This window comes from Maniola hyperantus, chromosome 11 (genome assembly GCF_902806685.2).
Source record: "Maniola hyperantus chromosome 11, iAphHyp1.2, whole genome shotgun sequence".
In the NCBI taxonomy this organism is placed as follows: Eukaryota; Metazoa; Arthropoda; class Insecta; order Lepidoptera; family Nymphalidae; genus Maniola; species Maniola hyperantus.
In genome coordinates this window covers 14,744,798-14,759,539 of record NC_048546.1, presented here as the reverse complement: position 1 = coordinate 14,759,539, position 14,742 = coordinate 14,744,798, and the positions used below count along the sequence as shown (strand labels likewise).

Below are 14,742 nucleotides of genomic sequence, written 5' to 3'. Positions count from 1 at the left end.
TATGATAAAAATCGCAAAAGATAGGATACGTAATTAATGACAAAAATATCTTATCCGGAAAGGCCGGCAATGTATTGGCAGTTCCTATGTTGCTGTAAATGTTTATGGGAAGCGGTAATCACTTAATATCAGGCGACCCACCTGCTCGTTTGGTCGCTTTCATTTAGTTAGGTACCATTTTCGATATCTTCTTCTATAAATATAAAATTCAAAGTCCTGACTGACTGACTTATATATCAACGCACAGCCTAAACCGTTGGTCCTAGAGACATGAAATTTGGAGAGTGTGTTCTTTGTAAAGAGTGAATATCCAATAAGAAAGGTTTTTACTAAATTCAACCCCTAAGTGGGTTAAATAGGGGATGAAAATTTGTATGAAAGTCCGTCATTTTTCGAGTTATTTTCATGAAAATTGGTATTTGGGTTGTCGGTCACAAAATGAAGAAATAAGTGTTCCAGGATTTTTGGAAATTCAAACCCTACCTCGATTTTCTAAATTCCACCCGAGCGACGCCGGGCCGGGTCAGCTAGTTTTAGCATAAAAAGATAGAATCGGTATCCTAATACCTCTAGGAATGAAGACAAACCAACAAACCAATAAACCAACAAACAAACAAACACACTTTCGCATTTATAATAAGGGATTCGCTATTGCATCCCAATGTTTGAAGTTTAACAAGAGAGGAAAAGATACATTTTTGAAACAAGGTAACAAAATTAGATATTCTTGTTTTATTACACACGTAACATTATTAACAATAAAAATTCAATAATATCCATAATATAGGAGAAACAATAAAAAATAACGTTTAACTTAATTATAAACTGAGATGTGATATTATCTAGATAAACCAGTTATTATTTTGGATTCTGGTTTTCCGATAGCTTCCGCTTCAGCCAGAGTGTCGGGCATCTTGCAGCCCAGGGTCTCCGGCTGCGTGAGCACCAGCACACCGGCGATGATGCCCATTCCACCGAACAGCAACGACGGGATGCCATGGTAATAGGTCATCTGGAAATTATGCAATTATGATCATCATTTTAGTTGCCTTCCAATTATAATTTTATTTTTATTTATTTGTGACACAACCGCTCACAGAATCACACACTTAAATTACATAATACAGGGTGTAACCAGAACGCTAGCAAAAACTTCGCGTTATTGTTATACACTTTGTTATACTTTTTTTTATACAGAGGAAATGCCTGACGCATACCCCTCCGTCAGGGGAAACAGAGGGGCTTGCACCCACTAAAACCAGTGTTCCTCCCTCGACAGCCTAGCGGTTGCGCGGGTATCGCTTAGCGATCCCGCCAGGTTTGACCCGCCACGAACTGGCAGGCGGGTCCCATCGCTAGCCTAAACACAATTCAATACCAATAACCATATGCCTCGTTTTGTAGTTTTAGTGATTTAGTACTTTTCAAACCCGCAAAATCAGTCAATGCCCAGCCTACGATGTGGCATTGACTCCTAGTGGTCTACTTACGCAACGTTCGTTGACATCTAGCTTCAATCAGATGTTTTACTTGCGATATATTATAAACTTTTACAAAATTATAGGATTTTTTAAATATTTTTTTTCGCGTTTTTGTGATAATTATGATATCAGTACTATCATCTGTCTTCGTTATTGCCAGCGTGACATCCTGTAGGTACGTTATAGCCGTCTTCAACGGCTTTGAAAAAGGAGGTTTTTATTCCGAAACGATTATTTAGTATTTGAAATTGCGAAAAGAGTTATCGAGTCAACCGGGGACCCGAGAGCTGGCAGCTACCTTGGCCAAAGAATTAGTTTGGCCATCCAAAGGGGTAATGCTGCCAGCATCTTGGGTACAATGCCTCGCTGCGGTGGTCTCGATGAGGTTTTAGATTTAATTTAATTTATTTTAGTTTTAATTTAATATTGTTTTCTTTTTTTTTAGATTTAAGTTTATTAATAGTTTATTTGTTATGTAAATAATTCGAATAAATATGAGAATTTTCCTTGTCAATTTAGTATTTACTAGCGATTTAAGTATTTATTACCGAAAAAACCCTGGGCTGGTTTTAATAACTCTTTAATCATTTCTAAAGGAATTACCTACCATTAAAGTTAATTGCATAGATACATATTAATTTAAAACCTAATAAAGGTATTCGAGATGGATGGTAATCCTCCTAAATTGTAAATTAGATAATATTATTATAATAAATTTTCGCATCGTCTTTTAGATATAAAGCCGCCACACATGGTATATTTTACGTTTATGTTTATTTGCTCGTAAATTCATGTATTTATTGCGGTGCAGTCCCTTTTGGAAATACCCTTCTTTGATTTCGGTCCTAGACGTGTCACTTAAAGACACTCTTGGCAAAATTCTAAATTTACAATTGGGTATTTGACTCCAATTTTTTTATTACTTTATTAAAAACTAGAATAAAAAATAATGACGTAAACTGAAAAAGTAATTAAATCGATCAAATAAAAAGAAAGTTATAAGCATTTAAATATTTCTGATCAGACAGAGATAGCGATATAGCATTTTGACGTCACACCTTACTAATGCCATTGTAGGTTTGTGCGGTTTCATACAAATTTTCGTTTTGCGAGAAAGGGATAGAAGACCCTCCCACTCCAAAATTAAAATGCCTGTAACTTTGTAAATCTTTGTTGGATTTTAATATTTTTTTCAGCGTTCATTTATTTTTATCCTAGTTTATAATAAAGTAATAATATATTTATCATATGAAATACTGGGGCCTAGGCATACGGTCCATTTCAAGCATTGCGCTTCTGGCTATCTTATCTTCTGCTTCTGGCTCTATCACTCTCATCAGTCAGATCCTGAATCTGCCCAGTCCGACTGATGTTGTAGTGGAGAGTCTTACGGAGGCTAAGTTGGCTTGGAGTGCGTCTTGTCCTGGTAAGGATTATCCTAGTGGAATGTCAGGGCCTTTGGGACAAACCGCGTGTTATCTTGACACACGCGGACCTAGTAGCACAATGGCCCCGATTCTCTAGTCTCTCTCTAAACTAAATTTAGAGTATCAGCATCCTTTTCTTTTTAACCGACTTCAAAAAAAGGAGGTGCCAATGAGGTGCCATTGTGGAGTCCCATAAAAATATGAAGTCTAGACGATTCGCGCAGCTAAAGCTAATTGGCACCGGCACCAAAAAGTATTATTATGGAACTATATTAACTCTTGTATACATAATATATTCGGTAATAAATTAAATTATTTTTCAATTTTTAGTGTTTGTGTAACGAAGTCGGTTTTTATTTTTTTTTGTAATTTTTTTTTATTACTAATGCTAAAAAAGGAACGGAACATGACTTTCACATTTAAAGACTAAATTTTAGTGCACAATACAAATTTAAACAGTAGGTTCGCGAGTGCGTGCTAAAATCACGGGTTTTACCATCTAAAAATTAAATTTAGAAATGTCAAACTGCTTCTGTCCTTTTCAGATTACAATAGTAAGAAGAGGGTGCGAATACTCTAAAATTAGGTTGTGCTTAGAATCGGTGCCAATGTACCTCGGATAAAGCCCTAACTTTTGCGGTATCCGAGGAAACGGCCACACAGCGCTTCGTGTGGCCGTTTGCCTACGCTTGAGAATCAAGGTATGTGAGCCTCATTATGCCCTTGCAGTTGACTCAGACTCAAGTTGACAGAGACTCAGTTGTATTCGGAGTGTAGGCCATCGACATGGTGCTACTTGTTACATCGGGGAAACACGAGTGAGAAACACGGTAGCTGTAGTCACACTGCTTTAATAAAATAAGAGACATAACGATGAGGCACCATCGCACACATGTACAATCGTTACACACATATACAACACTCCTCCCCCTAGATTGACAATCCCGTGTAATATCTATACTTAGTAATACTGTTAATCTAATTATCGAGACGCTGACGTAACAACCTCCTTCGAGTTCGAGCAGAGGGCCTCCGGATACCACTCTCTATACACTCGAAGAACTCCCGGCTCTCATCGTCGGATGTCTCGGGTCGACGGACTCCTCTGGTCATCGTTACTCTGCTAGATGGGTCTGGCGACCTAATGTCTGCTGCTGGCGGTGACGGCGGCGTGGCGGGTGCTCCGGATGCCGCGGTCGAGTCGGACGCCTCGAGTACTGATGCCGGCTCCGCAATCGGCGTCTGGGCCGCAGCGGCCGTGCCAGCCGAGCCCGACGTGCCGGACGACACGGGTGGCGTTGCCGGTTCCTCATTACTCCCACCGCCGTCGGTTTGTGTCGGCATAGAAACGTTAATGGATGCTGACTGTTGTCCCATATTGTCATCGTCCCAGAAGTCGAGGTTGTTACTAATTGTCTCTTTACTTAAAACCATTTGATTTTTATGTTTCTTTACAACTGATAACGTTTCGCAATCCTTAACCAAATAAACTACTCTACCGAGCTTTTTAACAATTACTCCTTTGCACCAAATGAACTTGTTATTTGTGCTATATTTTTTGTATAAGACATTATCACCCAACGAAAATGTTTTTTGCACTTTTCCTCCACGATCTTTAACTTGCGTATACTGTCGATTTTTAACAAAATTAGCCAAGGCGACAGACGAGGGCGGCGATGACATTGGATTTATCAAATCTAATCGTGTTCTTAATTTACGACCATAAACTAGGTGCGCCGGCGACGACCCCGTGGTGGAATGTACGGAATTTCGATAGTCGAGTAGGTATTTTAACATTTTAAGTTTGCATTCTTTTAAACTGCAACTAGACATTAGACTCGATTTAATGCCTTTTTTTATTATTTTGACATAGCTTTCTGCCTGGCCGTTACTAGCCGGGTGATACGCGGGCGACGTCAAGTGCGTGATACCGTTTACTTCGCAAAATTTTAAAAATTCCTGCGAACAAAAAGAGGCAAAATTGTCTGTTATAAGAAATTCCATTAACCCAAATCGTGACATGAACTCATATAACTTTTCAATGACCGCGGCCGTTGTGGTAGTGGTGACCATATCGTATACTTCCACCCATTTGGTATACGCGTCTACTATAACTAAATAGGTACGACCGTTAATCGGACCGAGGAAATCCATGTGGACGCGTTGGAAGGGGTGCGAAGGGAACTCCCAAGGCGAAATGGGTACCCGAGGTGCTGCAGGTCGTAACTGTTGACAGATGTTACAAGTACCTATTAAATTTTCTACAGCGGCATCGATTCCGGGAAACCAGAAACGCGACCTACATTCCGCTTTAGTTTTTACCATGCCTAGGTGTGAAGAATGTAGTTCCGAAAGTACCTTCGCTCTTAACGTGCCTGGAATTACGACCTTATGCCCCCTCATAAGACAACCGTTTTCCAGCGAGAGTTGCATCCTACAAAAATAATATGGCTTTATTTCGATATCATTTACCTTAGGCGGCCAGCCTCGTAAAACATACCTCGACACTCGCGACAGTATCGCATCTTTCTCCGTTTCCTTACGTAACTCGTCTAGCGACACCGGGAGCGACCCGTCGATTACGAAGCATACATAGGCCGCGCGATCATGCAATGCCGCGGCTGCGTCTGCGCACTGCCCCGCGCTCCCCTCCGCCGCACCCGGCCCGCTTCCCCCGGACGCGGGGGTGGGGAGGCTCGCGCGTGACAGGTAGTCCGCGCTGTTGTCTTGACTTCGTACGTATTCTATAGTATAGTTATAGCCACTCAAAAACATAGCATATCGCTGTAAGCGGTTCGCCGATACTTCCGGAATACCTTTGTGTGGACCGAATATTGATATGAGAGGCTTATGGTCAGTACGAAGTACGAAGGGATCTGCCCTACCATACAAATACTGGTGGAAGCGTCGGACCCCGAATATTATAGCCGTGGCTTCTTTCTGGATTTGCGAATAATGTTTCTCAGCAACGCTAAGCGTTCGCGACGCGAAGGCCACCGGTTTTTCGGTTCCGTCGCTTCCGATTTGGGACAAAATTGCACCTAACCCGCTTGGGGATGCGTCGACCGTTAAAATTACTTTTGCGTTAGGATTGAAATGAGTAAGCACTTGATCCGACGCTAACAGCCTTTTAATTGTATTAAATGCCTTACTATGAAGTTGACCCCAATTCCACTTAACGCCCTTTTTTAACAAGTCATATAAGGGACTTAAGATTGTTGATGCACTGGGCACGAAACTGCGATAGTAATTAACTAGGCCTAAAAATGACTGTAACTGATTAACATTAGTGGGAACCGATGCCTCTACAATAGCCTTGACCTTAGAAGGCGATTTTTTCAACCCGTCTTTGTTTATAATGTACCCTAAATAGCTTACTTCATCCTTAAAAAATTCGCATTTTTCCTTTTGTAGCGTTAACCCTGCCTCCTGTAACCTTTGCAGCACCGCGTGCAACCGATCCAAGTGCTCACCATCGTTGGCCCCGGTTATTAAAACATCGTCTAATAAACAAAGTACCCCGTTCATGCCTGACAATACACTCTCAATTGCGCGCTGAAAAATAGCCGGTGCAGAGGCTAGCCCAAACACTAACCTAGTGTATCTATATAACCCACGATGTGTGTTAATGCAGGTAATTTTCTGAGATTCCTCATCTAATACAAATTGGTTATAAGCCATAGAGAGGTCCAACTTTGTAAACTTTTGGCCCCCGTGAAGCTTTGAAAATAGCTCACTCACTGTGGGCAACGGATACTTTTCAATAACTAATTGTTTATTTATACTGACCGAATAATCAGCACATAATCTTACTGAGCCATTTCGCTTGAGCACGGGTACAATTGGCGAGGCATATTCAGAATGCTCCACGGGTTCTAGTACGCCTAACTCGAGCAATCTATCGATTTCCTTATTAACTTTATCTCGTAAGGCGAACGCGAGCGGCCTAGCCTTAAAAAAAACTGGTTTCGAATCGTCTTTTAAGGTCAATGACACTTTATATTTCTTAAAGCATCCTAATCTACCTGAAAATATATAAGGATATTGCGTTTGAAGCTTTTCAACTTGATTTTCGGTTTCTTTACAATAATTAACCGAAGTTAGCTCCAATCTAAAAAGTGAAATAAAATCCCTACCCAATAACGGTGGGCCGCCGCCGCGTACAACAAATACGTCGAGGGTACGCGAGCGTCCGTCAAACGAGACAGGTACGCGAATCATACCTACACATAAAATGTTATCTCCTGTATAACTTATGAGCCTTTTGTTACTTTTTGTCAACGGTATGTCACTAAAATGCTCTGTGTAGGTATCCTCGGATATAACAGTTACTGATGAACCACTATCGATTTCGAACTTTATTTTTACTCCGCGGATGCACACCGATTCCACCATGGGCTCGCCCTTCACCGAACGTATATTATATAACTTACCATCGTCATCGTCGTCCTCGGCGGTACCGCCTGTGGCTACGTACCCTATCTGAGGACAGGCCCTACGAAGGTGCCCGGCGACATGACACCGGTTACAGACGAAATTCCTATATTTACAGATTTTTGATTTATGGAAAAATCCACAGACGCTGCATTTAGACTTTGTCGCACTAGCACTCGCACTCGCACTATTTTTTTTATCACTTTTCGTTCCTTCGATCTTGAACATGGCGCCGCGCTCCTCATCAACCACGCTCGCATTGATGCCTGTAGCGGAGCTGCTAGCCCCTCCAGCGTGCGCGCAGCGTATACTTTCCGCCAGCTCCACTGCCTTTGTGAGTGTGAGCTCCGTGATGTCCTTGGCATACAGCTTCTCCTTCTCGAGTCCCGACCGCATGCCTATCACGAAGCGATCCCGTAACGCTTCTTCCACGTTGCTAAAATTGCAGTGAGCCGTCAGCCCTCGCAGTCTAGCCGCCCATTCTGTGTGCGACTCCGACGCTTGCTGTGTAGCAACGTAGAATTTGTGTCTCTCACCGATGCCCAACCGTTTGGGTGTAAAATGCGCGTCCAACGTATCTAGAATCTCCTCGAATGGCACGTCCTCTAACGCTTTCGGCAAGGCCAAATCCACCGCCAGTTGGTATGATTTTTCTGCTAGTGCGCTCAGCAAAATAGCCCGGCGCCTAATCCCCGCCGCATCTGTTGTTGCGTTTATATCATTCGCGATGTACCACTGTAAAAGCCGGCCTTTATACGACTTCCACGAGTGGATACTGTGGTCAAAAGTCGACAAAATTCCAAATTTTTCAGCCGACATTTTTTTACAATTTCCGGACGTAGGTACTTTATCGCGCTCGCTCGTCGCCACTGTTACATCGGGGAAACACGAGTGAGAAACACGGTAGCTGTAGTCACACTGCTTTAATAAAATAAGAGACATAACGATGAGGCACCATCGCACACATGTACAATCGTTACACACATATGCAACACTACTAATGATATAGTTCGTCGCGCTCTGGCCGTTGCCTCCATCCCAGCTCAGCTAGAACCTTCCAGCTTGTTCAGGGATGACGGCAAGAGGCCGGATGGGATGACCATGCACATTCAGCGATTCATTTTTATATAGGTATAGAGATACTTACAAGAGCTGGTGTCAGTGGCGCAAAGATAGATCCGATGCGACCAATCATGGACGAGAAGCCGAGTAGAGTGTGTCGGTACTCTGTTGGGAACAGCTCTGCAGTGTACAGATACAGTGACGTCCCAACTGACGCGATGAAAAACTTCCCAAGCAGATATATTATCAGGCGAGCAGTACGGTATTCTAGAAACATGATTAAAGCCATACATAATAATAACTAGCTGATGCCCGCGACTTCGTCCGCGTGGAATTAGGTTTTTTAAAAATCCTGTGGGAACTCTGATTTTCCGGGATAAAAAGTAGCCTATGTCACTCTCCAGGTCTTTATCTATACCCATGCAAAAAATCACGCCGATCCGTTGCACCGTTGCGACATGATTGAAGAACAAACCAACAAACAAACACACTTTCGCATTTACAATAAGGGTACTGATATAAAGGTTAGTACTGAAATAAGGGTACGGGTTGATAATAAGTAGGTATAATTTGATGACTTGTTTGGCGAAACCAAGGTTGTATCTGTGCAATTAAAGACGAAATTATCTAGACGAATAACTACCGGTGACACAAAGACCGATGGAACTGTTGACATTATCACACATGTTGACATGTATATATTATAACTATTAATATCGTCATCATCATCATCATCATCAACCGATAGATGTCCACTGCTGGACATAGGTCTCTTGTAGAGACTTCCACAGTCCACACGCCACGGTCTTGCGCCGCCTGAATCGAATTTTATATCGAGAAATTACACTCTTTTGTATGGACAAGGGATGATTTGCCAACATGTGGCGGGTGCGGGCCGTGCGACGTACGAGGCGCGGACGAGGCACGGATTCAAGACATCATCATCAGCCATCTTCGAAACGAAATTTGGAGGTCATCATGCGAAAAGCTTCTCTATTTAAAGCCGCCTCTTTTAACTTCGGGTAACTAAGCCCTGTCCGCCCCCCTATATCGTCCAACCATTCGCGTCTTTGGCGACGCCCTTTTGCCTTCAATTCTTCCAAAACTAATCTCGGAAATGAGAATTGGGCTCCTCTTTGTAAATGCCAAAAGAAAGCGAGCTTTCTTCGCATGATAGTGGACAAGAGTTCTGTCTTTGTGGACCCTTTCCAGTACCTAGTAAAACATGACGAATATTTTACAAGTACAACATACAACAAAGTAATGCCTGCTTATATACAACGAACATTTAATTTGAAACAGTCAAGTCAAGAATGCTTCACCGTGTGGTGTCCGTGCACGGACACGGAACCGGGTGGAAAAAATTCCACACACATGCAAACTGTGGAATCAATTCCCTTCGGCGGTGTTCCCTTTACATTACAACATGGGGGTTTTCAATGGCGGACCAACAAATTCCCGAGAGGCCGGCAACGCATCGGCGCGCCGGTTCCTCTGGTGCTGCAAATGTTCATGGGCGGCGGTAATCACTTAACATTAGGTGACCCGCCTACTCGTTAGCATCTCTATTACAGAAAAACGGCACGGTGAAGCATAAACTATATAATAACTAGGTTATGCTTACCATTTGAAATAAAGACAAAACTGATGTTGAAAACGGCGCAAATAAAGAAACCGCAACTCACAGTAGCTTTCCTGCCAACTCTGCCCAACACGAACACTGATATATAGAAAGCAGGCATTCCGATAGCAGCCGTCAAGATATAACTGAGGTGCATGGTGTCAGAGAGACTGGTAGAGTTGATGGCCAGCCCGTAGTAGATGAATACCATCGTGATCCACCAAATAGGCGTTGTGCAAACTCTTCTGAGTAAAACTGGAGAACGTAATATAGTACGAACTAATCCAAGTCCCTCAGCCTGAAAATTCAATTTTATTGCAAAAGGTGACTGACTGGCGAATTGACTGATCTATCAACGCACAGCTGAAACAGACGGATTGAGCTGAAAGGCATGCAGAGCTATTACGACGTAGACAATAGATATCCGCTAAGAAAGTATTTTTGAAAATTCAATCCCTATTTATAACAAGGATACCTGAAAGAAAAAGGGGGAGGCCTTTGCCCGCGTTTGGGTTGCGATGACCTCTGCATTATTAGAGCTAGATATACCTTATAAGAAATATTTAAAAAAAAAAGGTATTAATAATTTGAAAGAAAGTTAAAGGAAAAAAAAAAGTTAGAGGTAGGCTTATTTATTTATTTATTTATTTATTTATTTATTTATTTATCAACTAAGGGTTCGAAATTTGTGTAGTCCACGCGGACGAAGTCGCGGGCATAAGCTAGTATTGTATAAATGTTGTTGTTTTATAAATTGTAATCCTGACTTATCCCGTTAATCATCAATCATCATCATCATCTTTATAAAAGCAGCACGCCTAATCCCGACAAAGATATAATAATAATCAAACTCACACTAGCTATAATTTTAGTGGAAGGTTGTGGAGGATTAAGAAGCGCTTCTAAAGACTTTTCGGTTATTTTAGTTTTGTTGACTCTCGCAACTGTATGCAATATTTCTTTAGCCTCGGTGTATTTTTTTTTCGATAGCAGCCATCTTACGCTTTCCGTGAGGAGCCAGTAATACGAGACGAAGAAGAAGCATGGGACAGTCAGTGCCATGATCATGTAGCGCCATGGTGATATCAGCCAAGCGATCCCGCCCAGTGTCATCTCTCCTAACACAAACATGGTAGTACATGTCACACCTGTGATAACACGGTACTTCGGCCCAACCAGCTCAGTAGCTGAAACAACAAAAGTTGATTAAACAATAAATTTTAATTGACCAGACATATTATTGCAATTTTTTATTTTCATTTTTTACTAGCTTATGCTCGCGACTTTATACGTGTGGATTTAGGCTTTTATAAATCCCATGGGAACTTTAATTTTCCGGGATAAAAAGTAGCCTATGTCACTCAGGTCTTAAACTATACCCATGCAAAAATCACGTTGATACGTTGATCCGTTGCGAAGTGATTGAAGGACAAACCTACAAAACAACAAACCTACAAACCAACAAACCAATAAACCAACAAACACACACACTTTCGCATTATAGGGGTAGTGATTTGCGATAGGCAAACATTAATTTTTAGGGTTCCGTAGCTCAAAAGGAAAAACGGAATCCTTATAGGATCATTTTGTTGTCTGTCTGTCTGTCTGTCCGTCTGCCTGTCTGTCGGTCTGTCAAGAAACCTACAGGGTACTTCCCGTTGACCTAGAATCATGAAATTTGACAGGTAGGTAGATCTTACAGCTGACATTTGGGGAAAAATCTGAAAACCGTGAATTTGTGGTTACATGACACAAAAAAAATTGAATTGTGGTCATGAACAATAATTAGTATTTTCAATTTTCTAAGTAAGATAACTATATGAAGTGGGGTATCATAATATGATATTATGAAAGGTCTTCACCTGTGCATTCTAAAACAGATTTTTATTTATTTTTATGCATCATAGTTTTTGAATTATCCTTCAAAATGTCAAAAAAATATGACTGTAGTACGGAACGCACTTGGCCAGTTTTAATTGTACTTATATATGCTATCTATTCTATCTAATAACCTAAGATACCTATTCTATCTAATAAACCAAGATAAAGAAAATCATTTTTAAAATAATTACCCATAATATACGCAGAACTATAGAGTCCAGTTCCTAAAGTGGCCTGTACAATCTGTAGAGACAGGTACATAGTGTAGCTGACGGAGAAAGCTCTCAGCAAACCGAACAGGCCCAAGTTGACGACACTGACGACCAAGGCTGCCTTTCGGCCGAAGCGATCCGAGACATATCCAGTGATGGGGAGTGTGAGGAACATCCCGACGTTGAACAAAGTGCCAGCAAGCGCTCGCCGCCATTCGTTACATCCGAGGTCGAACTAGAAACACATTTTTTTTAACTGACGTGTTACAAATAAAACCGTGGAAAGGGCAACAAACTCTGTAACGTCTCAAGTATAAGAGGCGCCGGGATAACCTAACCTAACCAGCTAATGTCTAGCTGGTAATGTGTGGTACAGCCTTAAAAAATAAACGTTTTTCTTTCTTTCTTTCTTTCTTTCTTTCTTTTCTTTCTAAAATCCATATCCATACTAATATTATAAATGCGAAAGTGTCTGTGTCTGTCTGTATGTCTGCTAGCTTTTCACGGCTTAACCGTTCAACCGATTTTGACGAAATTTGGTACAGAGGTAGCTTGCAACCCGGGGAAGGACATAGGCTACATTTTATCCAGGAAAATTTAAGAGTTCCTACAGGATTTTCAAAAACCTAAATCCACGCGTACGAAGTCGCGGGCATCAGCTAGTAATAAAATAATTTACTAGAAATTTTATCTATCTTTATCTAATTTTATATTTGTGTATTTACAGTTTTAATATATAATTAGCTGTATAATAACATTGTAAATTAAAAAATTAAAAAGAGCAACCGCCGAGTTTCTTGCTGGTTCTTCTCGGTAGGCACGGCATTCCGAACCAGTGGTAAATTAAAACTACCTGACTATTCATAAGCACTTTTAAAAAGTTTACATGAATAAAAAAACATTCTATTCTATTCTATTCTATTGTTTAATCTTTTAAGTTAATAATATAAATGTTTGACACTAACGTCATACACCACGGTGTTATCTTCAGCATACACAAAACCTTCGCAGCGAATGGTCCTGGACTGGTCGAACTGGTGCTCAGGGCAGTGCTCCAAGGTGCCATTGGAGCCGGCACCAACTGGCGCGTATCGCTCGCAGCTGGCCAAGCCTGAACTAGTCTCTGGAACTGCATTGCTGATCCATTCAGGACTAAATTCGTGCAGTTTTGTGTCTTCGCCGCATTCTGGGATGCGACATCTACCCGTGTAGATAATAAACAATAAGTATTATTCAAAAAGCTGTGATATCCTAGTGGTTAGGACGTCCGCCTTCTAATCGGAGGTCGGGGGTTCGATCCCGGGCACGTACCTCTAACTTTTAGGAGTTATGTGCGTTTTAATTAATTAAATATCACTTGCTTTAACGGTGAAGGAAAACATCGTGAGGAACCTGCATGCCTGAGTTCTCCATAATGTTCTCAAAGGTGTGTGAAGTCTACCAATCCGCACGTGGCCAGCGTGGTAGACTATGGCCAAACCCTTCTCACTCTGAGAGGAGACCCGTGCTCTGTAGTGAGCCGGCGATGGGTTGATCATGAATATCATGGTGATATAAAACCGGCGAAGTGCGTGGCGGGCCACGCGCAGTATAGGGCTCCGTAGTCACAACTTAGCTATGATAGTTTTCTTTAAAAATTAATTATATATACTACAGCTGTGAATTTTTTCATGCTCCTATATACTACCATTTGGCTGATAAAGGGAGGACACTTGACTCTAATAAAAATCTGCACACAAGTTGAAATTATCTATTTAAGAAGGAAGTTGTATGAAATGAGCAAGCAATAGTTACCTACATTAATTTATGTGTACCTACTATTGAACACGATCTTTTTTGTATCGAAACTTTTTTAAGAACAATGCAATTCAACCAATAAAAAACTCTATAACTCACTTGTGAATAATAGCAATGAAAAAGTCACAGTTTCATTATACGTCTCATTATGTGCCTAATTGCGGTGAAAATGGTGCCACATTATGAGCCTAACGGAGCCTATAGTCAATACATAGTTTTCTTACCTGTGTGGTATTGCTGCTGCTGAGAATATATATTCGTTTACTGAGCCAGAAATGATGATAACTACAGCAATAAGGAGGAAGTTCCTCAGCTGGAACAGACCAAACTGACCAAGCTCGTGTGTCAGGACATAATCTAGGTCTATAGCTTCTTGAGCCACATTCGCATTCCTGTCTTCATCTATACTTGATTCCTGTACAGTTTCCACGTCACCATGTTTCTGACTGCTTTCATTCATTTTGATTTGTGTTTATGTTGTTTTTTTATTTATTTTATTGAGAGAATCGCTAGCATGGTACACAAGCTCTCGGCAAATACTATACAATGTTAAATATCTACTTAATCTCATCGTTTACTTTACCTTCAGACATCGCATAAAACTTATCTGCGTAAATTCACTGATAATGTAAAATAATAAAATATTATATGACATAATAATAAAATATTGTAATAAGCTGTGATAGCCTAGTGGTTAGGACGTCCGCCGCCTAATCGGAGGTCGGGGGTTCGAGTGGTTTAACCCTGGCAAGTTTCTCCAGCGGTTGCGTGAATAGCAATAGGTAAGAAGGGTAAGTTGAACCAGATGCTCAGGTATTCTGCAGACA

General features: G+C 41.2%; 2 protein-coding genes across 2 annotated transcripts; both read right to left on the bottom strand.

Moving 5' to 3' along the window:
* Positions 1-199: 199 nt before the first annotated feature.
* LOC117986727 (organic cation transporter protein-like) lies at positions 200-14,441 on the bottom strand. The gene is made up of 7 exons (XM_034973599.2): positions 14,140-14,441; positions 13,084-13,318; positions 12,098-12,353; positions 10,881-11,212; positions 10,029-10,323; positions 8,490-8,671; positions 200-1,012 (listed from the first exon to the last, which is right to left on the bottom strand). Exons 1-7 carry the CDS (start codon positions 14,373-14,375, stop codon positions 839-841), a joined length of 1,710 nt encoding a protein of 569 aa, XP_034829490.1. The 5' UTR covers positions 14,376-14,441; the 3' UTR covers positions 200-838.
* On the bottom strand, positions 4,400-8,289 carry LOC138402992 (uncharacterized). The gene is made up of 2 exons (XM_069501777.1): positions 7,342-8,289; positions 4,400-4,537 (listed from the first exon to the last, which is right to left on the bottom strand). Exons 1-2 carry the CDS (start codon positions 8,282-8,284, stop codon positions 4,524-4,526), a joined length of 957 nt encoding a protein of 318 aa, XP_069357878.1. The 5' UTR covers positions 8,285-8,289; the 3' UTR covers positions 4,400-4,523.
* Positions 14,442-14,742: the final 301 nt, after the last annotated feature.